Source organism: Brienomyrus brachyistius, chromosome 7 (genome assembly GCF_023856365.1).
Source record: "Brienomyrus brachyistius isolate T26 chromosome 7, BBRACH_0.4, whole genome shotgun sequence".
In the NCBI taxonomy this organism is placed as follows: Eukaryota; Metazoa; Chordata; class Actinopteri; order Osteoglossiformes; family Mormyridae; genus Brienomyrus; species Brienomyrus brachyistius.
This window is the reverse complement of record NC_064539.1, coordinates 442,665-466,971: the sequence shown is the minus strand read 5'-3', so window position 1 is coordinate 466,971 and position 24,307 is coordinate 442,665. Positions and strand designations below refer to the sequence as shown.

General features: G+C 42.2%; 2 protein-coding genes across 3 annotated transcripts in view; both read right to left on the bottom strand.

The window, feature by feature from the left end:
* ror2 (receptor tyrosine kinase-like orphan receptor 2) overlaps positions 1-1,745 on the bottom strand; it is a 66,184-nt gene extending 64,439 nt beyond the window's left edge. For both annotated transcript variants that reach the window (XM_049020001.1, XM_049020002.1), the window contains exon 1: positions 1,313-1,745. In XM_049020001.1, the coding sequence (XP_048875958.1) occupies positions 1,313-1,397 (85 nt within the window). In that variant the 5' untranslated portion in view covers positions 1,398-1,745. The remainder of the gene's footprint in view (positions 1-1,312) is intronic.
* Positions 1,746-2,632: 887 nt separating this feature from the next.
* Positions 2,633-12,137, bottom strand: sptlc1 (serine palmitoyltransferase, long chain base subunit 1). The gene is made up of 15 exons (XM_049020299.1): positions 11,936-12,137; positions 10,542-10,649; positions 10,309-10,403; positions 10,023-10,116; positions 9,576-9,648; positions 9,280-9,412; positions 9,053-9,182; positions 8,869-8,958; positions 8,537-8,644; positions 8,328-8,423; positions 7,839-7,935; positions 6,403-6,457; positions 5,399-5,516; positions 5,092-5,165; positions 2,633-4,410 (listed from the first exon to the last, which is right to left on the bottom strand). The coding sequence occupies exons 1-15, from the start codon at positions 11,987-11,989 to the stop codon at positions 4,317-4,319; spliced, it is 1,419 nt and encodes a 472-aa protein (XP_048876256.1). The 5' UTR covers positions 11,990-12,137; the 3' UTR covers positions 2,633-4,316.
* Between the last annotated feature and the right edge of the window lie 12,170 nt (positions 12,138-24,307).

Here is a 24,307-nt window from a genome sequence, read left to right as displayed (position 1 = left end):
CACTCACGCACGCACCTTTTGACTGGGCTAACTGCTGTGAACCTCCTGTGGATCGCCAAAAGCTCACCCTTTTTAAATGGAGGGGGTGTCTTTAACTTCGGAAAAGTAAATCAAAGATGCTTATCAACATATCTTTGCGCAAGCGCATTGCAAACCAACTGAACGCGATAGCAGGGATAAATCGGCTTTATAAGACGGTTTTTCCTTTTTAGCTTTGTGCTCGTAGGTAAGAACCACATGGAAATGTGCAATCGAAACGTTTCTCTTTCGCCTCCTGGGGTAAAATTGAAGAGCATACCTGTACAGTACTTTGTATCCACTGAAACTAAGTGACGTACCTCTACTGGATAAATAAATTAAAACTCTGGTTTTATTAGTAGTAGTATTATCATGTAGATACGTAGCGGGTAATTATCAAAAAACAAAATAAGGTTAACAAGGCGACATGGTCCTAAATGATCCCATCCCCCTAGTCCAAATACCAAATGGCAGAAGCCGGGAATACAAACCGAAAACAGGAAATCTCGACATCTGTTACCCCCCATGGACAGGTAAATGGATTAGCAAGCCCGACAAAGACAAGAGCGCGCTTTCAAATATGCATCTGATTAACAGACCGCTGCTATGCCATGGCAGCCCATCTGCACTTAAATTCCACGGGACTTAAACATCTTGATAATAATGCCAGGCATTAACTGGTTTGATTTAAATACACAATGCACCCAAAACTGCATTCTCTTGCCCAGTTTCTGGAAGGTGTCTGAGCACATAGCTTCCTAAAGCTCTTTCAGTGAATAAAGCTCGTTGGCTATAAATAACGAACAGAAAACGCCCTCTTGCCTCCGGAGCTGATAGACCCTTTTAAAACGATGCGAGCCGAAACGTCTCAAAAGACCCTGGATCCGATGTTAACTACCTTTGTTTATCCAGCTATAAAAACAAATTGTTGCGCTCGTTGAACCGAATCCTGGAATATTTCCTGCGTATAAAAGAACCATTTGTACTTCTGTCAGACACTATAGACTTTATTAAAATAAAGAACATGGTGTGTAAACCACTCCAGTACAAAAGGAACAGCTTTAATTTAATTTAAACGTAAACGAAAAATGTAGCAGTCAAAAACTCATCAGTTACTTGTATATCTTCCTTGATTGCAAGAACAAAATGAATGCTCTAAATAAGACACTAAATGCACGGCTTCTCTGCAAAATAATTGTTTTAAGTAAAACCGATTAATCCCGCGGCATTCACCATGCGCGTGACTGAAAAAAACAGCGTATTCAGTATTAAATATAAAAGAAAACAAACTTACCTGTGCATCTCAGACTCGGAACCAACAAAGCCGCTAACATCAGCAAGGATATCGGAACAGCCGACTTTATCCTTGATTTATGCATCGCTCCACAAAGTTGCAAACTCCTTCGCACAAGTTTGAGAAACTTCGTAAATTACTATGTAAATCGCATCCGATCTGCGGCACAGGTATTGAAACTCCCCTCTGTCCTATACTGCTTCGTAAAAAAATCCCTTACGTATGAATAATCAAAGCTTAAAATAACATAAACAAAAAAAAGTTACAAGATCTGAATAAAAGCCCAGCTTATGTTTTGCGTTTCTGATATAACGGCGCATTTCATAGCGTAAAAATCAAAGGCAAACCATCAGCAGTCCCTATCCTTAGCCAGAGTTACGTGAATCTCACTTTAAAAAAAAAGGACCGGAGAAGCTCTCCAGCCACTTATGACGTAGCATAGAACGCAGTATAAAACGCTCCCAAAGGGCCGTGCGTTCGGCGGCCTCTCGGCGTGGTTAATGCGCCCCCTATATGCCAAAGAAGTCCCTACACGCTTGGACAAGAGCAAAACTATCAAGCAAGGATTTATTTTACTCACAATAACACCAAATAATGAACATTAACTTTCGGATATGAGCTATAAGGTTGTGCATTAATAAGAATCTTTTTAACAGAGACTGAATACCACGACCTAGATTACAAGTCTAGTCTATCGTCTGAATCTCATATGGCCCATTTAATTGACGTTTGTTTTTTTACAGGATTAATGCGTGTTTTGTCATAAGAGCAACGAGCCTTGACAGTTTTAAGATAATCTGATTACGTTTCATTTCGTAATTCACTCATTGTTTGGTCCATTTGACAAAACTCACAGGAAAAGTCACATTACAGGCTCTGCGTATTGAGTAATGTTCTTATAATTGGAATCTAATCCTATTTTGATAGAAATGTGATATAATAGCAATTTAAACGGATGCGGTATTTGCGTATAAAACGCACGAATTCTGATAGCTGGTTTGTTGTTAATTATCATTAGCTACGGCAACGTTATTAGAAAATATATTATGCTGTTAAAAAAATCGTAAAAAGTTGAATATGGCCAGTTAAATATAGATGAACCATCGTCGCTAACACAGAAACATGATTTTACCGTTTGCAGAAATTCCAGTGCTCAATATATTGCCCAAAAGGCAAATAGTGAGGGAGGCAAGGCAAGTTTATGCATGCCAAAAGATGAATGGTAATCCGGGCCCTATAATCCATTTAAAACGTTATTTGTGCATTTCCCGCAGAATTACGCACTCTCTCTCAAGCAAGCGAAAACACAGACACAAAGAATGGCATTCTTAATTCACTTTATGGCCAGTCTCATCTTTGCAATATATGCATGACGATTTCGGTAGCTGTTGAAATATATACATGAAAGAATTTCCTCACTCTGTAATACCCCATTGGAGTATTCCTGAACTGCTCTTTGGGTTCATAAACACTTTGGATTTGGTGGTGAATCTACGGTTAAGGGGATTACTGGGAATGGACAAAATAACAGAAGTGAAATACTAAACACAGTTTTCAAAGCAATATGACCCAGAGACTCTGTGCCTGAACTGCAGATAAAAATCACCTATAAGAACAGCAATATGATTTAATGTGTCAAGGGAAAAAAAAATAAATAAATCACCAAACCATCATGACAGCATTGACAGACTGCAACAGTGAAAAGGAAGAGTCCACCAACAGGGATGGAAGGACACTTAACAGGACAGCTGCCCCCAAAAAATAGACATCCCGAGAATCAGTAGGAAACTGATTTGGTGCCTCTGTGACCCAATCTCCACAAAATAAATCATGAGGTACTGGGGGGGGGGGGAGAGATTTACAGCAGGGTAACCAATCAGAAACCACTCTTGTCCTAAGTCAATGCACAACAACATATAACCTGACAGGAGCATAAAACCTGGACCCATCAGCAATTTAACATGGGCTCACTTTTCCAGGGTTCAGCTTTTAACCCCAAATTTCTGTTGACATTTGCAGCCGTCTTGTGGGAGTCATGAGGTCCAATGATTGATCTGCATGATTGTTTAGCGGCTGAGGAAGATGAGGACATAGGGGCTCTATGGCACAAACGCTGTTCCCTCATGATGTTCTCATATTACAACTTAAAAATATCCCCACGCATATCACTAAACACGTTCTGGAGTGGCTTCATAAATACCAATAGGAGGCCAAAACACCTTCCAGAACCTCCTCAATCACCAGATCCGAACACCATCAAACCTTCATGGGAAGTTCTGGAGTATGGGGTGTGAGCAAAGTTGGACGGTTCAGGTCCAGAAAGTAAAAATCCAGACCAAGATTTTGTTTCAACCAATAGGTTGAGAATAAAGAGGCACAGTCACACAGCACTCAACTGGTTGGTTGAAACAAAATCTTGGTCTGGATTTTTACTTTCTGGACTTCATATCTGCCTCTGAGTGTGAGGCAGTGAGAGCAAGTTTCCACCTCATTCACTACTCACTGGAGGTCTGCCTTTTTGAAGACCAGTTTGATGTCCCACAACACAGGACTCACATTAAAGTAATTCAATAAGTTTTAAGCAGTTCTGAAGTTAGGTGGTGGCCCTACACCTCGATATTAATGTACTGTTAGGTGTTCCTGCTGTTCTGTCCTAGCACAAGCACAGGGATAACACACCAAATGAAACCTAAGTCAAAATTTATTTGTTATAAGTGACAAACATGAAATAAAAGATGGTCTTAGTGTAACAACAGGAAAAAAAAAAATAAAAAAAAAAAAACTAAATCAAACAGTGCTACCAAGTTGAACTTGACATTGGATGCACATCTTGTCAGTATAGTAACCCCTGACTGGCACCCTCTGAAGTTACGAATAACGTAGGGCACATTAATGTGGAGCTACCCTTCCCAATCACTTGCCCCCCACCCTCTCGCAGGAAAGGAGTAGCTCCCAAAACCGAGGATGCTCGGCGGCGACCCGTGTGGTGTTGGTCACCAAGGCGCTACTTCAGGATGGCGGCGGCCGCTACCCTGATGGAGGCCGCCGCTCTGTCGATCTCCTCCTCCGTCTGCTCGACGGTCACCACCACTCGGATGCTGTGGAGATGAGCATGTGCGGAGTTAGGCGAGGTTAGGCAATGAATGACGTTCACTGCCAGCCCCCCACTGGGCGACGCCAGCTGCTTTTGTTTAAGAGAAGAGACCTTTGGAAAGGCTGTAAACACACCGCGATGTAATCAGTCAATCGAATGCAGTATTTCCCACATAAATACAAATATAGAATATTACAGTACAGAAATGTCTGTTAGCTGTTGCTTTGTTGTATTTGTTTACATATGCATTTGGGAAGGTGGCAGAACTTAAAACACACACAGCTAGTTGGACTTGTTCACACTGCACATTCTGTAAATAGCTATTTATTGACTGAACTGTACTGATTTGCACCATTGCTCATACTTCAATGTCTTTTTTTTATAAATATAAAGAAAAATTTTGTTGCTCGTCAATGTCTGCACCAACACTGCCAAGACAAATTCCTAGTACGTGCAGGTCTACCTGGCCAGTAAAGCAAATTTTGATTCAGATTTTTTTGACATGTTCTTTCAGTGAATTCCTGTGCCGCAGGAATAAGTCGCACAGCTGAACTAAACTGAAGTAGTAGATTCTCCTGTGCTAGAAAGTAGCAGAAGAACGCAGTTGGAAAACAGTCCTGTTTACATTTGGTACGAGGCTTTGTGGGAATACAGTGAGTGGTGCGTAAAGTGCCGTCATTTTTACCTCGGTGGAGGGAGAAACCTTTCCTCTTTGTCCAAATAGCGAGCCTGAGTGAGAGCGATCTGCCTGTCCATACACTGAGGAAAGACGTTACCGAGTTCACACAACTACACTCAACATGAGTACCCATCACTCACATTCAACAGGAGGCTTATAGAGAAACAAATACCGCAATATCATTCTCCTTACAGTGGTGGTGCTGGTCTGTATACTGGCTTTTGTTAAAACAGACTACATCATTAACGAAGTCTGATAAGACGGCCATCAAATTATGATCGATGATCCGCAGCTGCTTCGGTGGTGCTCTTACATAATCTACGATGCTCTTCAGGGTTTTAACATCATGGTCCCTGGATCCAGAGCTCCTCTCCAGCTGCAGATGGATAGCTGGGGTGAAGGGCTCCCCAACAACCTTCAGACCTGGGATCCTGTTAGGAGATGGGAAAAAAACCCCCGATGATAAATGACAATGACCCCCATAACAAAACATGGGGCCTCCCACAGGAGGCAGACAGCTCAAGCCATAGGATATCCTGGACGGGACACCAGTTCCACACAGGGCATTATGGGTAAGCTGAAGATGCCAGTCAGCCTAACTGTCTCTTTGGACAAAGGAGAACCTACCACAAAATGCAGGTACAGAGCCAAAAGTGTGAACCAAACCCACAGGCCCAGATATAAGACCACAAAAATGATCTCCATGCTGTGCCATAAATCACACGTATTCCATAAAAAGAGTGCAGGACAGGATCCAGATACCACAGGACTTTATGGGAGGTAGAATCCATACATGTGAAGCACTTAATAGTCCTCTTACTGGAATATCATTTAATCATAGCTGCAAGTACACTTTGTACAACCGAGATTCTGTGACAGTGTCTTTGTCCCATGAACAAACATATCCAGGAGCTGAAATGATGATTATGGCACTTGTGTCATACATCTTCTGTGCTTTCACTGCCTTATTGCGCATCTGTTAGCCAGCTTTTTAATGCACTGTTAGCCAACCTCTGTGTCTGGTGAGGCTGAACGAGTTAGAATTCCTTTGCACTTGTTGCACATGGTCAATAAAACATCTTGAAAGCAAAGCCATTGAACTTTCGGCTTTGAACAAAAAACAAACTCCATTCCCAAACCGGTTTCATCCTCTGAGAACACCAACGTTATTTACATTGTAACTGTAAAACAAATCCCGATTCCCCCGTACTTTTATTGAGCACATATGCGAGTGGTTTAGATAGATCAGCGTTTAGACTGGAAATCAGACACCTTAGCCAACATCCCTCCTTCTACAGAGGTGCATAATTTACTCACCCTTGCAGGGCTTTGTGGACATGTTTGCATTTCTCCCTTAGGATGGTGAAAATTTCTGGAAAAGGAGAGAAACACACAAAACATTAAAAAGAAGATGTATGCTGCATGGTACTCGGTTCTTAGTTCAAAGTCTTCAGTCACATGCGATCCAGAAATCCTTTTACCCTGATGAGGAAGAACTAGGCTCCGTCGCTGAGGCTGATCGGGAAGACTGTACATTTACTTATGCTGCGTTCCATTTACCTCGGAGGTGGGAAGTTGGAACTGGGAATCACGCACACTTGAATTGGAAAGCCACTGAGCCATACCCGTGTGAAAAAAAAAAAAATAGGATTTCATTTACTTTAGCCGGATAACTTGTCAGATTTAAAATAGCCTTCATCTTCATTCACTTACATTTAGCACAGACTATCGGCTAAGCATGAAATCCTGCTTTCTGAAACAGACCCCAGTTGTAATAAAGTTCCTTGTTAGCCACCGTTAACAATACCAGTTGATTACAATGCATTATGCGGTTTACGCATAACACCACCATAGCAACACGTCTACAGATAACGGTTGGACAGTACTGTGTGTACGACCGATTTAATAAGACACAAATAAGAATCAAGTGCTAATAAACAGCATAAAAACTACAGCTTTAACTTCTGTTGATCAAGGGTGCCACCATCTTTTGCCGAGTTCGGGATTGCAAAGGTACCTCTGACTTTGAGACAGAATTCCAACTTCAGGGGGCATTCCAGTTGAAATTTCCGAGTAAAAACTCAGAAATTCCAACTTCAGGTTAAATGGAATGCAGCATTATTAAACAGATGCTTTTGTGCAAAGTGATACAATAATGAAGAGCAGCAAGTAGGGGCAGCCTGTCCCTGGATCGGTTGAGGGTCAGGGGTCAACACCATGACAAATTCTGACGAACATTGAGATTAAAATGAGAATTATGCCACGGACATGGCATTCGGAAACATACCCATAGCGTTTGATCACGGATACAGAGGAGTCTTGCAACAGACATGATTGTCCGCGTATGGACAGGTTGACAATACCTAGTTTGGGTTAAGGGCTCGGTGGGCTCACCATCCACTGATTTAGGAATGCTGCCAGGAATTCTAACTCGTTATTCCAATTTTCCAGAATGTGGGAAGGGGGAAGAACCCTGGAAGTGAATGTCCGGGCTGACAGCGACGCACGTGCTATGAATCAGCAAGATCACAGAAGCCGTGCCGATTCATTGCAGAGTGCTGAAAGCTCGCCTTCAAACACATGATACGCTGAAAATCTTTTAAGACCCTTATTATCAAAACAGATCATAAACGCCCGGTATGTGGAGTAAGCAAATCATGTGTGGTCGCCTGATGCAACCCCCGGTGTTTATGCTGCCGCTCTCCGCTCAGCACCGCAGCTACGCCTGTCAGCAAGCATGAGCTGCCACCTACCGGGGTCTTCCTCCATGATGTTGAGGGCCTCGATGGCAGCCGTGGCCAGCATCGGCGGCAGGGAGGCAGAGAAGCAGTAGCCCTGGCCGGACAGGCGCTGCGGACGAAGCAAATGGCATTTTCACCTTGCTACAAACATGCAGCTAACGCTTGTGAAACGTAGATGTGTTATGTGTAGCAATGCTTCGTCCTACATATCCCATCATCCAACACATACAGGTCAGAGGTCAGCACAGGGTCAGTCACCCAACCGTCACCTCTGGAGCATGTCAGGGGGTTAAGAGCCTTGCTCAAGGGCCCAATGGAGATATGACTATACTGCCGAGGACAGGATAGAATCCAGCATTCTTCCAATCACAGGCATTGAAGCCTAACCCACTGATAGAAAAATTCAAAAGTTTAGACTATGGTAATAAAAAAAAATAACATAATGGGTCAGAGGGACCACACTGATTTGAGATGCACATTGTAACACAAGCAAGTCTGTACCTGATGGTCTATGACAAAGGATCTTCCACAGCAGAAGCCACCAATAGAAGCCAAGGCATTTTCCATGTTTGCACTGATTAGATCAATGTCATCAATCTGAAAGCAAAAATTATTATTTTCTAAACAAAAAAAAAATAAAAACTCAAACTGCTCTACATTCTTAGGTAGGACTGTCCTGGGATAAACTTTGAAATTTCTTCCGTACTCACGTTGACCCCAAAGTGCTCGGTGACCCCTCGACCGTGATCTCCCAGAACCCCAAACGACAAGCTTTCTTCCAGGAAGATGCGAATCTTATATTTGTACTTCAGCTTCAGCTGTTGGACAATTATTACAAAGCGGTTAGTCAACTGGGAAAGAACTTACAATAAGCAAACAAATCCCGGAAAAAAAAAAGAAATCATGCTTAACAAGATTCAGTATTAACACACAACTTTGTTTTAGGAAATAAATGTGGTGTATGTAGTTTCTTATTACTGATGTTCGTCATCGTTGACAACGTAAGACAGGATTCAGTACTGTTTTCATACAAGAAACCTACCAGTTCAGGAAGAGGACAAATATCACCAGTGTTTACATACAAGCCTTCCACTACGATGAATCTCCGGGTCACACGGGCTTTTCGTGGATTCTAGAGGGGAAGAAACAGAAGAAAAAAAGGCTCCCTCTGTAGTCCAAGGATATCATAGGCATCACACATTTACCCAGCAGCCCCTTGGGCACACCTTCTGATCCTCCACTTCCTGTTCTTTCAGCAGCCTCTCCAGGTCGTCCATGTCATTATGTTTGAAGTACTTGATTAAGCTGCGCGAGGCTTGCAGTCCCTTCTGGATCGAGAAACAGGCCGCCTCATCTCTGGGCATGCAGATGAGAAAAGAGCAGAAGTGAGAACAGGCGGTCAAGGGTTATGCCAGTGTCATTCTGATGAAGGGGGTGCTGCGGAGATACGCACACAAACACCATGTCGCCTCTCTTGGAGTACGCAGGGATGGCACTGGCTATCGTCGCAAAGCCATAGGAATAGATGATCGCTTCCTCTGTTCTCATGAATTTCGCCAAACGATCTTCTAATTCCAGGTGGACGTCTGTTTGTGAACATAAAGTTTAGAACAAACATTGAGAACCTGCTCAAAGTGCTTAGGGCTCTGAAAAAAAAGTGGGTTTTCTGACAAGCGTACATTAACACCAAACTTCATATTTGTTAACATTCAGTGTTTTAAAAAAATAAATTCCGCATTTTGTAATTACCAAAAGTCCCATAAAATCCTCTTGGTCCACATGTGCCAACCCCATACTTTTTAAGAGACAACAGAGCTTGTTTCTATAAAGGGAAAGAAAACAAGGGAGAGATTCACTCATGCCTTTAAAGCATAAAGAATAATGGCGTAAACCTACTTTAACACCAGCTTTTTTCTCTTGATAAACTGACTTAATGTGTTCTTAATCCACTACTCTTTCAAAGGATGTCGTGCTGTTGTTCTCCTCAGCTTCGTTCAAATTAAATTTTCAAAGAAACATTACCAGTGCTTGGTCAGAAAACTCAATAATGGTAAATCACATTACTAATCCAAGGACAAAAAGCTCTATGTTTTGAAAGCACAATGTACAACAATAAACAGAAAGGATATATAAAATATAGGGCTACTGCCTCTGCTTTCCATTTGAAAAAATGATTCCTGTGAAACAGACACCAACCTTGACTCGCTCATTGTCCAGGAGGCCCAAAAAGTTAAACGATGCAAAGTTAATGCACTCCTTCCCATTGACAATAATTTTGTGGCTTGGAGGGCTGCAGAGATGAAACATTACAAGTAGCATGTGGTTAGCCACGGCTTCTTTGATTATGCAACCAATACACTTTAAAATACTGTTTATAAAAGCCTGGTAATAAACAGAAAATCCATAAATTAGGCCTATCTGGTACATTGACATTGCTTCCTTTTTATTTAAAGTAATAAGCACAATGGGAACCACTGCTGACCCGCTAACTACGTTATAGTTGAGGGACGGATGGTCCTTCGATACTGGAGGCACAAGCGCTTCAGGTTGCCACTCTTCAATTAGTTCTTCCTTTTCCTGTAAAGGATGCCGACAGTGTCATAAAGGGTCAGGACTTATTATATGCACAAATGGAACGTGCACTATTTGAGCTTTTAATCATTAGTCCATGGCACAAACCACCTGACATTTACATATACTGTTTTTTTTAATTACCTTTTCTGTGAGATCTGATCTCTCCTGCAATTTGTATGTCTTTGAGAACAAGAGTCGGATAATCCATAATATGAGAATTCCCTCTAGTATTAGATGGTAAGCAGGGGCCTGTGAAACAAAACAAAGCAGGTAATTAAGGTACAACTGGGGTTATAGGATTAAGACTTATCACGCGAATGTGCATGTACATATACACGTGCGTGCACACTTAGATATAATGCACTGTCCCAATTAAAAAACCCAAAATTATTCACAGGCGCACTCAGAGTGCAGTGGAGTAAGAATCACAGAATGTAGGGAACATAAAAACAGAAAATAACCGTATCTTCATGTTACAAATAAACCAACCAAAACCTGAATTTAAATGGTTTGTACCGCCCAACTCTGTTATAATTTATCTACCCAATGCGACCTAAAATAACTGCAATGACAAATTAAAACGTCAGCAAAAGACTAAAACTATACCATATGAAAAGCAACAATGCTTCCATTGCTTGCTGCTTACATAAGACTTGCCTGTTACCGCCTAATTTTACGGAACATCGCATGTTCGAAGTAGATTTCGTTTGAAAAGTATTTAAGCGTTCAGCTGAGATCTTAGTTAAAAGTCTTTTGGCATTAGAAAAACCATTTGCACGATATCTTAGTACGTAAATTATTCCGTCGTTGTTTTACGTGAAAGGCAACTATTGCACGCCTAAACGTGCATTTCGTTACTCCACGTCAACATATTACCACCTAGCAGATACGGTATTTCTATGTATCCACACGTAATAAGTAAATGGTTGTTTTATTCGTGTATAAAATTTCTCATGTGATGTTACAACCGAATTGAAAAAGTTAATGTTTCCTTATAGGAGACCCAAAATCCACGGAGTACTTTACTTGTGTGCGAGCTCAGACCCTAGACTAGTAAGTTTATTTCGAGGACAATGTTAAGTCTCTACAGCTGCGGACTGCCAAGCTATTCTTCTAGCGGTTTTAAACCGGGAAAGATTTAGAACCAATTGGGCATGTTAAGTTAAAAAAGGGTAAAACATTACTATACATGTAATTCAAAATACAAACTTCCTGTATATTTGAAACCCTCCTTACTATGTTCTTATTGGTTGAACGCACGATTTCTCTTTATTTAATAGGCACACTCCACAAGACACGTGACGGCCGTAGGCGTGTCCAATAAGCTTATTGGGCAGTTTGACCGACAATCACGCCGTACATTCTTAACAACACTTCCGGAAATCGTTCTAAGTTCTGAAAATAAGAAAACATGAGTTTTTTGCCTTCACCGCCATTGAAATCATCCGAATAAACATTTAAATACGAATAACTTCCGAGGCAAGTACAGAATTTCCTTTCCGGCAAGAAAAATTTTAATAATATTGCATAATTACCTCATAGAAAGCCTGCACCATCTCAACTAACACCCATTGCTGTCCGGACGCCATCTTTAATCTGTTAGGCACATGGTCGCATTGGTGGGAAAGGCGTCATCGACACGCTCACGGTGACGAGAGTATTGCCAGGGGTGTAACAGCCCGCTGCTGAGAACATTAATTTGAACCCCATATCCTTTCACACCTTTAGTTATAAAGTAGACAAGTCACGGCGTGTTTTGGACTTGAAAAAGAGTGAGATTAGTGATCCAGGCGCTTTTATAATCTACTGATTGCCTTTAACTGGACCCGGATAAAAATCTTAAAATAGTAACAGCAGTAAATATTTAGGATTGTTTGTACTGGGGACACGTGAATTGTGGTTCTGGTATTTGTCCTAAGTATTTTGTCTCAATTTGAGTAAAGTTGGGAAGGTAAGTAACATTATCTTACCAATTCGTCTTAAAAAAACAAATATTTTTGTTAGATTACTGAGCCGTCAGAATGTCTACAGAATATGTCCTCGTATATCCTCCCAAATCCATCCATCCATCCATTTTCCAAACCGCTTATCCTATTGGGTCGCGGGGGGTCCGGAGCCTATCCCGGAAGCAATGGGCACGAGGCAGGGAACAACCCAGGATGGGGGGCCAGCCCATCGCAGGGCACACTCACACACCAGTCACTCTCACATGCATTCCTACGGGCAATTCAGCAAGTCCAATTAGCCTCAGCATGTTTTTGGACTGTGGGGGGAAACCGGAGTACCCGGAGAAAACCCCACGACAACATGGGGAGAACATGCAAACTCCACACACATGTGACCCAGGCGGAGATTCGAACCCGGGTCCCAGAGGTGTGAGGCAACAGTGCTAACCACTGCACCACCATGCCGCCCCTCCTCCCAAATCAAGCTCTTATTTTAGAGTTTACATGACAAACTGCAACAAACATTATGTCTGCCAAACTACCTGTACACTATCTACTGAAAGCGGTGTCGAAGTGGCATGGATACCCTGGCAGATTCAGGGGGCCCAGCACTTAACTGGGGCCCTTGAATATGTAATATTGGGCCGGGGGTTAGGGGATAGTGACATTTTGTCAGGGGTCCAAAGTTTCTAGGTACGCCCCTGCCTAAAGCATAAGGCCCCAACACAACAGAGGCCACGCCCCACCTCGGGAAAAATTGGAACGTAAAAACTTAACTAAATTTGGCTGATTAATTTAACTGCCAGCACCCCCATCTCATCAGCAAATGTTACCAACAGCACCCCCCACCCCAACCGGGTTTAAATATAAACCTAAGTTAAATCTGAACAAACCCTAAAGGAAGGAATTATTTAAAGAAAAACACATTCTTTTTAAAAATGAATTCTTATATTCTGCAGTGTATATTCTCATTAAATCATGTTATAATCGCTATTTTAAAATATGTAGGTGTAATACTTTACTACAGTTTCTTGTAACACATTGCCTTAGGATTGGTCTTGCATTTTTTCCATACATGTGCCCTTAATTGAGAACAGAGATTCATTTCCAGAGAGTTTAAAGTCTGAACACACTATTTGAAGTGCACTTCAAATGAGAAGCAGATATTCCACCATGTGATTACAATACTGGAAATATTTGCGAGGTTCCTTTTTTCTTTGAATCATAATTACATTCAGGACTGTGGCCATGGGAATTGATTTTGAAGATGATTGCCAGAAGCTGTGTTTGTTAGCCATAGCCCTTTTGCGTTTACCTATAAGCACATCTTCGCATAATCAAATGGCTTCCCGGGAAATCAGAATTCTACGGGTGTATTGATTTACGTTGACATTAGATAAGAGAAAGAGACTAAGCCCCGTAAATATAAGCGTGCAAAAAATTTTCTGAAAGACGTCTTGAAAAGATCTGAATCTGTTATGTTCTGCAACAAATGTCCAACATAATATTCGTACATTTCAACGGGAGGCAAAGACATCTGTGGTTACAACAACCTGAGCAAAAAATGTTGAAATGTTGAAAATTAAAGAAAGACAAGTAACACACGAATTATCGGTAATCAAATTAATACCAAATTGATGTAGTTTGGAATCAAGTAGCATTAGTCATGCATTGCTTTAATCATTTGGAATTCTTGAAGTCAAAATATTTAATATTTAATTTTATAATCTATAAGTAAATACATTTTCTGCATATTGGTGATTACAATTTTACTATCTGATATCTTTATTTATTCCTGTGCTTTTAATGTGTTTTTCATTTTTGAATGATGTAACGTACAACAGAGGAAAACGCGACCGCCCTCTACCAGAAGGGGGCAGCGATGCACCTCCAAGCTTCCATAACGCACTTTGAACATCTCGTCACCTTTGTCACCATTGCCCTTGAGACCGCCACACACATATGAACAAGGGAGAGATAGGAACTAAAAGCCCACAATACATCACAAAGTGGCAGCTTTTTTGTTCCTGTCTTCTTAGGGAGTATGTCTGTATCCATGATACAGTGTGTTCACATGTAGCACTTCAGTTTTGTTTTAGTTTAGTTGCACTTTCATATGTAAATTAATAGTTTCCTAATACCACATTCAGCCACTACAACACCATAGTATTATATTCTCCATATGTAGTTTGTGTTTGTCAGTTACAGCTGTAAGTTTTTGACTGTATTAGATTTATCACCCACCTATATAGGACTGGGTTCTCAAAGACCCTTCATTTGAGTTGAAAATGAGAAATATAAACTATGACGGCTCCTTTGTTGGAAATCGAGTCCAGCTCAGGGCCTCATAAGTGCTGGACATGAATAGATGCAAGTTCTATTACGCCATCATCCATCTATTCATCCATTGTTTGAAACCGCTTGTCTGGTTCAGGGTTGCGGGGGTCCAGATCCTCTCCCCCAGGCTACAGTCGTGAGGCAGGGAACAATCCAGGATGGGGCGTCAACCCAACACAGGCCTTCATTCAGATAAACAAAAAGAAACAACGTAGTGGATTCAACATCCAAAGCCAGTTATACATTAGCACCCAGTAACTGCAGTTCCACTGTCTCAACCATGCACTGGTTCCAGTAAGCACGTGCTAATTTATATTCACAAAATCTTCCTACCAGTACGAGTTTGTTGTTTCTTGGTCCCAACTCAAACACTTATGCCCTCCAGGTGTAATGACTGTATTGCCCCCCCCCCCCCGAACAAATGTTTAGTTTGAGTGGTGGTAAACACCACTGCTGTCTGAAGCTAATCTATTATTTTAACCTCCCAATCCTGAACATACAGGCTTCTGCTCAGCACTTCATTTCCATTCTTTTAAAAGCCAGAGTACATTGGAAAGGCATCAGTCATGCAGCACTTGATTCCCTGCACTTACAAGCTAGCTGGCTTCACTCAGAGACAAATTGGATACTTATCTGTGAGCCAGGGCCCTGTTTCATAATTTTTTGCAGCCAACATTTTATAGGTTTAATTTCCTTAAGGGTCTGCTCAAGGAATGGAAAGGACATCCGTATTAATGAATGCAGAGAGCATGCTTATAATTCACTTATAGTATGAGCGATTGCTGTCAGAATTGCTTCAAACAAATGAATATTCAATTACAGGCACGATGCTTAGTACACAAAGTTTAAGAAGGCTTTTAGATCATACTATTAATATTACAAATGTGCATTAATTGAAAACATCAAAAATCATCAAAATAATGATAATTGTTGTTGGTGCTGTTGTTGCTGTTGTAGGGAAGGTGCAGTAGTACAATAGTCTGCACTGTTGCCTCACACCTTTGGGACCTAGGCTTAAGTCTCCACCATGGGTCTATGGGTGTGGAATGTGCACGTTCTCCCTGAGTCATTGCAGGGCTTTCTGTGGCTGCTTTGAGATTAATTGGAGTTGCCAAATTACCCATAGGTGTGCATGTGTGAGAGTTTGCCATGTGATGGGTTGGAACCCCATCCTGGGTTGTTTGCTGTCTTGTGGCTATAAGCTCTGGACCCTCCCTGTGACCATGAATAAGACAAGCAGTTACAGAAAATGGGTGGATGCATGAACTATCGTTATCTGAAGTTATTCAGATATGACATCATTAGGATTCATTGTTTATATAAAAAAATCAATCCTTCATTGAAATATAATCAGTATTGGCCTAATATAAAATAACAATGTTAGAAATCAGTACTCTAGGCTGGGGGGGGGGGGGCACTTCTTCCCAGGCATAATGCAAGTGGGGGCTCTTGCCAGTGTATTTCCACAATGATTGTGGAGCTACAGCCTCATGGAAAAAGTGAGTTCACCAGCTAAAGCATTCCTAGCCCTTGCTGTGTTACTTCTACTGTATATATTAGATGTCCTTGGGTATTAAATATCTGACGAGCACTGCCATGAAATGACATTAGAAAGGACTAAACAAATTGCCGGGGGGGGGGGGGGGGGGGATGGTATATATTCTTCTGTGTGGCCCATGCTGGCTTTGCCAGAACATTCTGCTTAGTTGCTCCTGCCTGGTGCAGGATCCGGATACAGCAAATACGTTGCCCAAGATGCATTAGTTGTTAAAGAGGGACACTGCACAGAATGTGAGCTTCACGGCTTCAGAGCTGAGAAGTAAGACAGTTTGTTAATCTGTTTGGGGCAGTTATCTCACGACTGATCAAGTGACCACATCATGAACAGGGTCCTCAGCAGTGAATGGTGATTGCACTTGGTAGACCTGTCATTCATCAGAGTAGCCTTCATAATCTAAAGGTGCAATTATTATAAATTAAAATGTGAAATCATGCCCCAATTTGGCTCTTTTGAACATAGGCTTACGGCTATTGTCATTAGCCCAACTGCAGCGCAGAAAGTAACCTGAGAAACAATGGAAGAATGTGCAACTACATTCACACAGAATGGGGGCAGGAATCAAGACCCCAAATATGAGGCAACGGTGCTACTCAATTCACACATAACAGGGGCAGGAATCAAAGGAAAAGGAAAGACATATTCCTTTAAAAAAAAAAAAATCAGCCTTCATACTCATTAATATTGACCCAATTAAGCCCAGGTAATTAAGCAGTTTGTTGGCTTAAAGCACTGTTGCCTGACATCCGTCTGTCATCTCGTTAATAATAATAATAATAATAATCCATCCATCCATTTTCCAAACCGCTTATCCTACTGGGTCGCGGGGGGTCCGGAGCCTATCCCGGAAGCTAATAATAATAATAATAATAATAATACATTTTATTTATAATGCCTTTTATATCACAAGATCTCAAAGGGCTACAAGTTAAAATACAAGAGACAAGAGATTTGCTTCTGTAAGTCAGGACTGCAGGACAAATTACAGTTTTTCTCAAATGCTAAAACACAAAAGCCAATCCTCTAAACCAAATGACCAGTTGTCTAAACACATTTACTAAATCTAGCCATCATTTTCCAATATCATAAACACATTTCACATGAAGACACAATTCAAAAAACACAATCCTCCGTTCTCATAAATCTAAACACATTTTTCCTTGCTAAAACACAAGTTGCAAAAGAATTCTGCTCATATTCTCAAATGAAAGCTCATGTGATGCAAAATGCTTGCCACAGTCAGCAATATTTGAACACAATGAACACACCTGGCGTCATTCATTACACATAACGACTCAAAATTGAAGACACTTGTTGTTAATGCTGTGACCACATGTATAAAAGCAAGTTCAGAGTTCAGAGTTTGCTGAAGATTCCAAACACACACAATGGATGATGGCAGAGTCAGGGGAAGAAGAATTCGAGTCAGAGGAGGGAGAGGAGCTGGCCATGGAAGAAGAGGAGCAGGCCAATGAGGAAGAGGAGAAGGTCCAGGAGGGAGAGCAAGACAACCTCGCACCATCATTACGGACGAGATGCGAGCAACAGTCATTGACCATGGCATTGTCCATGGCATGACAATGGCTGAAGCAGGACTAAGAGTCCGTCCAAACCTGAGTAGGTTCACTGTGGCCACCATTATCAGGGCATTCAGACAACACAACAGATATTGTACTCTATTGCTTTCTTTGTCACAATACAGTTTTGCAAACCTGTGAAAGTAGTCTATTGGTTTCAAATCAGTTGTTATTGTAAAACATGTCAATTGACATCACATGTTTCTTTCTTTAGAGTTGAAAGAATGCCACATAGAGGTGGGAGGGTTGCCATATTTACAGCAGCACAAGACACCCTCATTGTGGATATGGTTCGTGAGAACAACCTCAACAGACTCCGGGAGATCAGAGACAAAGTCATTGCCGATAATGTCAACTTTGAGAGCATTGATGATGTCAGCTTGGCCACAATAGACCGAGTTCTCCGGCGCCAAAGGATACGGATGAAACAGGTCTATAGGGTTCCCTTTGAGCGCAACTCTGCGCGACACAAAGACCTACGTTACGAGTATGTGCAAGTAAGTATACATCCATGTTCACAGGACAGTTAGTGGACATACTGTGTTGCTCAGTGGCCTACATTACTTCTGGACAATACTGTGCTACCTGATTGACTGTTCTGAACACCTGTGCACTTTCACATTTTCACAGAAGATATTACAGTTGGACGCGATGGCCAGACCTCATGAGTACCTCTTCCTGGATGAGGCTGGCTTCAACCTGCAGAAACGAAGGCAAAGAGGCTGTAACATCATTGGCCAAAGAGCCATCACTGAGGTTCCTCGCCAACGGGGGGGGTAATATTACTCTTTTTGCGGCCATGGGTTCGGAGGGGCTTGTCCACCGGCATGCTGTCCTTGGGTCTTACAACACCCAACGTCTCCTCACCTTCCTAGAGGAGCTAAAAGACATCCTCCTGGACCGCCAAAAACACCATCCTGGGCCCGCACATAACATTTATGTGATCATTTGGGACAATGTCCGCTTCCACAGAACAAACCAAATCAGGGTGGTTCACCACCAACAGTAACCACTTTTTAAACGTCTGTCTGCCACCCTACTCACCTTTCCTGAACCCTATAGAGGAGTTCTTCTCATCGTGGAGATGGAAGGTTTACGACAGACAACCATACACTAGAGAGAACCTCCTAAGGGCAATGGAGCTGACCTGTGTTGATATCCCAGTGGAGGCCTTCCAAGGATGGATTCACCATTCCAGGGCGTTTTTCCCGCGGTGCCTGGCAAGAGACAATATAGCCTGCGATATGGATGAGGTGATGTGGCCCGATGCAGCTCAGCGACATGATGCCGCACAGTGATTGTGGTGTGTGTGTGTGTGGTGTATTCAAGAGTACTGTTGTGTGCAATAGATTCTGTTTTTACATTGAGTTGTGTTACAGTAGTGTACATGCAGAATTTTCTATAGATTTATACTCTTCATATGAAACTCACAAATCTAAATGCCTAATCCTCTGCAGAGATCTAAGAAGTTCCGTTACTGTAAAGTTTCTAAAAATATGCATTGGCAGTTATGAAACAAAGAACCTTCTCACAAATTGAGCATTGTGTTTTCAATTGTTTTGCTGTAGTGTGTAATGATGTGTATAGTGTTTACATTTTTGAAAGCTTCGAGCTGTTCTTTTGGTGTGAAAGTTTGAGTTTTGAAGTGAGAAGGTGTGGTTGTGTTTATGTAGCTTTAGAAAAGGGTGTTGTGTTTAGACATTGGGGAACATGGAGGAAACGTTTGTGAAATGTGTTTTAGCATTTGAGGAAAAACTGTAAAAATGTAGATAAATTGCAGATTTACGTCACAGACCAACAGACAGACTAACAGATAGCTATTTCAGCCACAAGGGGGCATACATTGCATTTTTGAAAGATTCTTGCAGTCATTCCTGATATCTTTCCATGGTGGGGGAGGGGGGGGCAGTGGCAAAGTGAATTTCAGAAAGTTTAGAATTAGCTGTTTTTTAGGGAGTTTTTAATAACCAGGATGTCGAAAAAAGGCATTTCTAAATTTATATAAGCAAGTTAGCAAAGGAGCTCTGTCACATGTATGGCCTAATGGCCAGGTTAACAATGAAAATACGATATTCAGATTACAACAATGCATCCTGCCATTTTTTTCTGTAATACAGTAAATAACACCAAGCCCTGCTACTGAACAGTACTTCTGACCATGATTGCTTTCGTGTCCTCAGGGGGTTTTCATGTGACCTAACAGCTGGGAAAACCAGGTGTCACCACATGACATAATGCCAAAGAAGTGTTACTATAAATTACTGCTGACCAGGAGCAGAAGAGTACAAAATTAACCATGTGCAAGGACAAAACAGTCTATTAATAACTGCACGCCTATATTACTTAGTTGATTGCCCTGTTTTTGGCACATACACATGGCACTTTAAAGTGACATTTAATCATCAAATGCTTTTATCCAAAGTGACTGGAAAGTAACAGGCAAACAGATGTAGTGAGTGCAGTAGAATTAAGTAACAGAGGCCACAGTCATGCTAACTGTAATATAGTGTTTTCCAGTCCGGTCATTCAGGGACCCACAATTGGTCCAAATTTTTGCTCCCTCCGAACTCCCTACCAGATACTCGTCATTAATATTGACCCAGTTACCATCTGAACTGTCTGTGGGTTCCCAAGAACCAGATTGGGAAACACTGGCGTAATCAACTAGTTAACCATAATCTCCATTTCTGTATACATATTGTTATATCAGCGCATACTAACATCTTAACAGAGAAACATGTGAAGAACATAATAGATACAGTCATGTAAAGTGATAAATCAGGAAAACTGTATAGACGCTGAAAGGACATACAACAGGTCAATGTCACATGACCTTAGAATATCTGGCCAGAAATGAAGCCTGAGGTTGCTGGGTTTTCAGGTTCCTGAAGCTCAGGAATAATTCAGAAGTTCTAGTTTTGGTGGTGGGGGGTGGGGTCATGCCACCGCCCAAGACCCAGCATGAAAAAGACCCACGATGGTAATTTTCAGCCCTTCATACATGGAACATTTGGATAACTTCAAGATGGAGGTTGTAGAGGTCTTGACAGGGATGTTGAAGGAGCTGTGCTCTTCTGTCCAGAATGCTTCATCCACCTATCTTTGCAGAGTCCTCAGGAATGCCACTGAAGACAACTAAAGTGGTTCCTCAGTGATGGGCTTGCAATGGTTATATTAGGTGTTGGAGCACCGTGCCGGAAGAGCTTACAGTCAAAGGAACAAATGAAATCAAAAATAATGAGCATGACTTGGCCCCTAATGGTATTTTAAGTGCTCACTAGTGGGTTCTTGGAAGAGAGGGGTAATCAGTTCCTCGGGGTGGAGATAAAACCTAAGAAAGTTAATCATTAGCTTGCGACAGAAAGACAGATTCTAGTCAGAAGCTGAGTATGGCTATGGATGAAGCATTCTGTGCAGAGATGGAGAGAGAGTTGATGTCCTGGGAGGAGAAACTATTTAATTGGCCCCAAGCACTGAGCGCCTTGTGCAGAAGACCAGCAGAAACTCAGCAGCTGACGACGTTCAGAATTGTTTCACAGCAGCAGACCGTTTCTTGGCTTGCCAGACTAGAAGCAGCGTCCAAGAGGGTGTCAGGAGCCAAGGGAGGAGGAGATGTTGACAGTGCACACCTGCAGAGACCGAGATCCAGACAGGTGGCTGATTTCCGGGTGCACTGAGTTTTGGTAGCACAGGCATGGAGGAAGCCCAGTAGATGACTTGGACATCTGTGAGGCAGAGGTCCGTGCACGCAGACGGATAGATGAAGTGTGCTAGACACCCAGATAGAACAGAGTTAAATTTCAGAGAAACTGGTTTCCAAGTGATGGTGGAACATGAAGCACATCAATGATCGGTATAGAGCTGTCAACCGTCACGGTGCAGATCTAACCGAATCAGACGCTTTATTCATGGATTTTAATGCGTTGCCGTAAACTGGAGGCCAATGGCCTGCGATTTCTGACAAGCAGCTGGAAAGCAAGAGGGATAGCATGAGTTGGGCTCCATCAGGACACCAGGAGGCTTTATTTAAATGTAAAAAACAGTAACACAAAAAATTGCTTTCCACGAACGATGCCGACTTCTTAATATGCATCCAGCCTGAATCCTCACACGTTTAAACCAGACGTCACCCCGACTACAGTAAATCAGAATGAAGGCAAGCTGGCGCCTCTAACAGAACAGAAGCAAAGTCCAAATCTGTGACTATAGAGGTGGCTCAGTTCCTATGCATCTGTGACATTTCATGGCAGACCTGACAAATTTGTGCTGGTCTGAAATGTTTTCCGTGCATAAATGTGCCCTCACCCTTTATTTTACGCACATACACATGACATCAAAGCAAAGGCTTCGTTGTTTTAACCTCTCCTCTTATCATGCTACTTTGTGCCAAATACTTACCCCAGGCTAATACCTGGACACAACTGACACCTCCCCCAACAAAAAAAATTACACCAAAATGGTTCCAAGGTTACATCAAGCGTGTCACAGTCCACAGCTAAATTAACAAAGGATTAGATTAGTGAACAGACTATTGATATTCAAAGTAGAGTGAACAATACAAAGATTCAGTTTCATCGGCCATGAGAGAGGATGTGACTTTTCTAAACTGACACCTGTAATAAAGATATAACGTTCTGTCCCCTTCCTATTGCATCTGAGGGAAAAAGACAAGAGAGCCACTATCTGTCACCCGGTAAATGCTTGTCCATAACAACAAATGCGTCACCGTCCATCCCGTTGCCTGGCAATACAGACATTCTATTAGCTTGGGAAAAAATGGAAACAAGACGCGTCATTCATTATCAAAGGCCTACCCTTTCAAAGAAACACGAACACATCTTTCCTTGAGACATGCCTACGGACCTTCTGTCACTTTCTTAAGTTCAGAACTGGTGAAGAGCCTCCAGAAATAGTCTGAAAGCAGCTACTCCAGTCGTTAAGCACGTTCCATGAGTAAACGCACCTGGCGACACCCGTTTGTGGTGAAGGCCTGGAGGAACAAAAGACAGCGAAGAGTTCGGTGGCTTGAAATATGCGGTAGATGCGTCAAGCCTGAAAAAGCTTTTGGCAAAAATGTGTCATGTGACCTTGCTCCACATCTTGATCGCCTTATCACAACAGTCATGATCATAACCCTGAGCCAACTGGCTGATGGTTTTTACTAAATCACTGTTCTGACAATGCATGTCTCCTGACACAATGCTACTTGAGAAAAGGCTTCTTTGGGGACAGCAGCGTCACAAAAGGCTAGCAATGTGCCGTCAGTGTGACGTTTCCTGTCCACTCTGGTGTATCTCCATGGCTGAAGTTCCCGTTTAAAAGGGAATTTGCAGCTGTGGAGCGACAAACCTCAGACTCGTTTTCACGTCTATCAGTCAAACACAAAGAGGCCCAGAAGAGTTGTGGAGACTGGAAGCTGGCCAGCCATTTCAGCTCTATTTTTCTCCAACAAACGGTTCTAGGTTGATATGGAATGAAGACAACAGGATGCCTTGAAACGAGGTCTTTAACAGGTTGCCTTGGGTGTGGCATGGCTGGCCGCCCATCACAGAAAGCCGTACTTATTCCAAGACACATTATATCCATGGCGACGACGCCCTTGGTACGCGTAGAGACCCGATAGCCTGGTACGGTTTGGGTGTTGGCATTCGTCTTATTAACCCTAATCCTCTACTTAAAGACATACTTTTGAACACCTATGTTCTCTAGAGCTACTCAGGTTATTCGGATGGACAATTTGCAGATTTTTATTTTTGGTAATGCTTTACATTACCTGCGCCTTCATAATGCTTTTATAATGCATTCTTAGAACATTCATAAGTGGCATTAAAAAATACCTATATAGCATACTACAACAGCTTACATGTACATTATTATCAGGTTATTAATCATATATTTATAATTAATGTACATTAAAGCCATATGGTATGTATTTTAAGGTATACTTACATGCTGTTTATGAATGTTCTACGAATGCATTATAAAGGCATTATGAAAATGCAGTTTTTTGCTCTTTATTTTATTCTATTATTGTGACTTTCTTTCTGTTTTATTATTCTCACCCTTACAGGGCTCCCAGGGAAACTCATTTCATTGCCTGCATCTTCTGCTGTGTGCTGTACTGTTATGTATCTGACAAATAAACTTTGGTTTGATTCAAGACCACCGTCCCGAAGACTCATTATCTGCCCTCCGATGGCCGTCGGTGCCCCCGTGCCCTCGTCCAATGTCCTTGGTGTGCATCCCAAACTGGTGAGAGTGCTGCATGATCGTGGACATGCTCAGGCCAGGCCTCAGAACCACCAGAGGTCGACGGGTCAAACGTTCCGTTGTCCAGCTGTGAGGTTGTGGCTCGTAATCCACAACCCGCAGAGGAAGCTTTCTGGCAAGATCAGCGCCCCCCCGCCCCGCCCACCCCCACCCCCGGAACCGCATGCATGAAACTGCTGTGGGCGAATAAAGGAAACTAGAGGGTAGAGCGAGGGGGGA

Excerpts from the sequence above, each read along its gene's own strand:
- sptlc1 (XM_049020299.1), bottom strand. The coding sequence starts at position 11,989 with ATGGCGTCCGGACAGCAATGGGTGTTAGTTGAGATGGTGCAGGCTTTC. Across the intron at positions 8,959-9,052 it reads AGGAAGTGGAGGATCAGAAG|AATCCACGAAAAGCCCGTGT; the intron begins GTGTGCCCAAGG and ends CTTCCCCTCTAG. Across the intron at positions 5,517-6,402 it reads GTCCACAAAGCCCTGCAAGG|GATCCCAGGTCTGAAGGTTG; the intron begins GTGAGTAAATTA and ends ATCTCCTAACAG.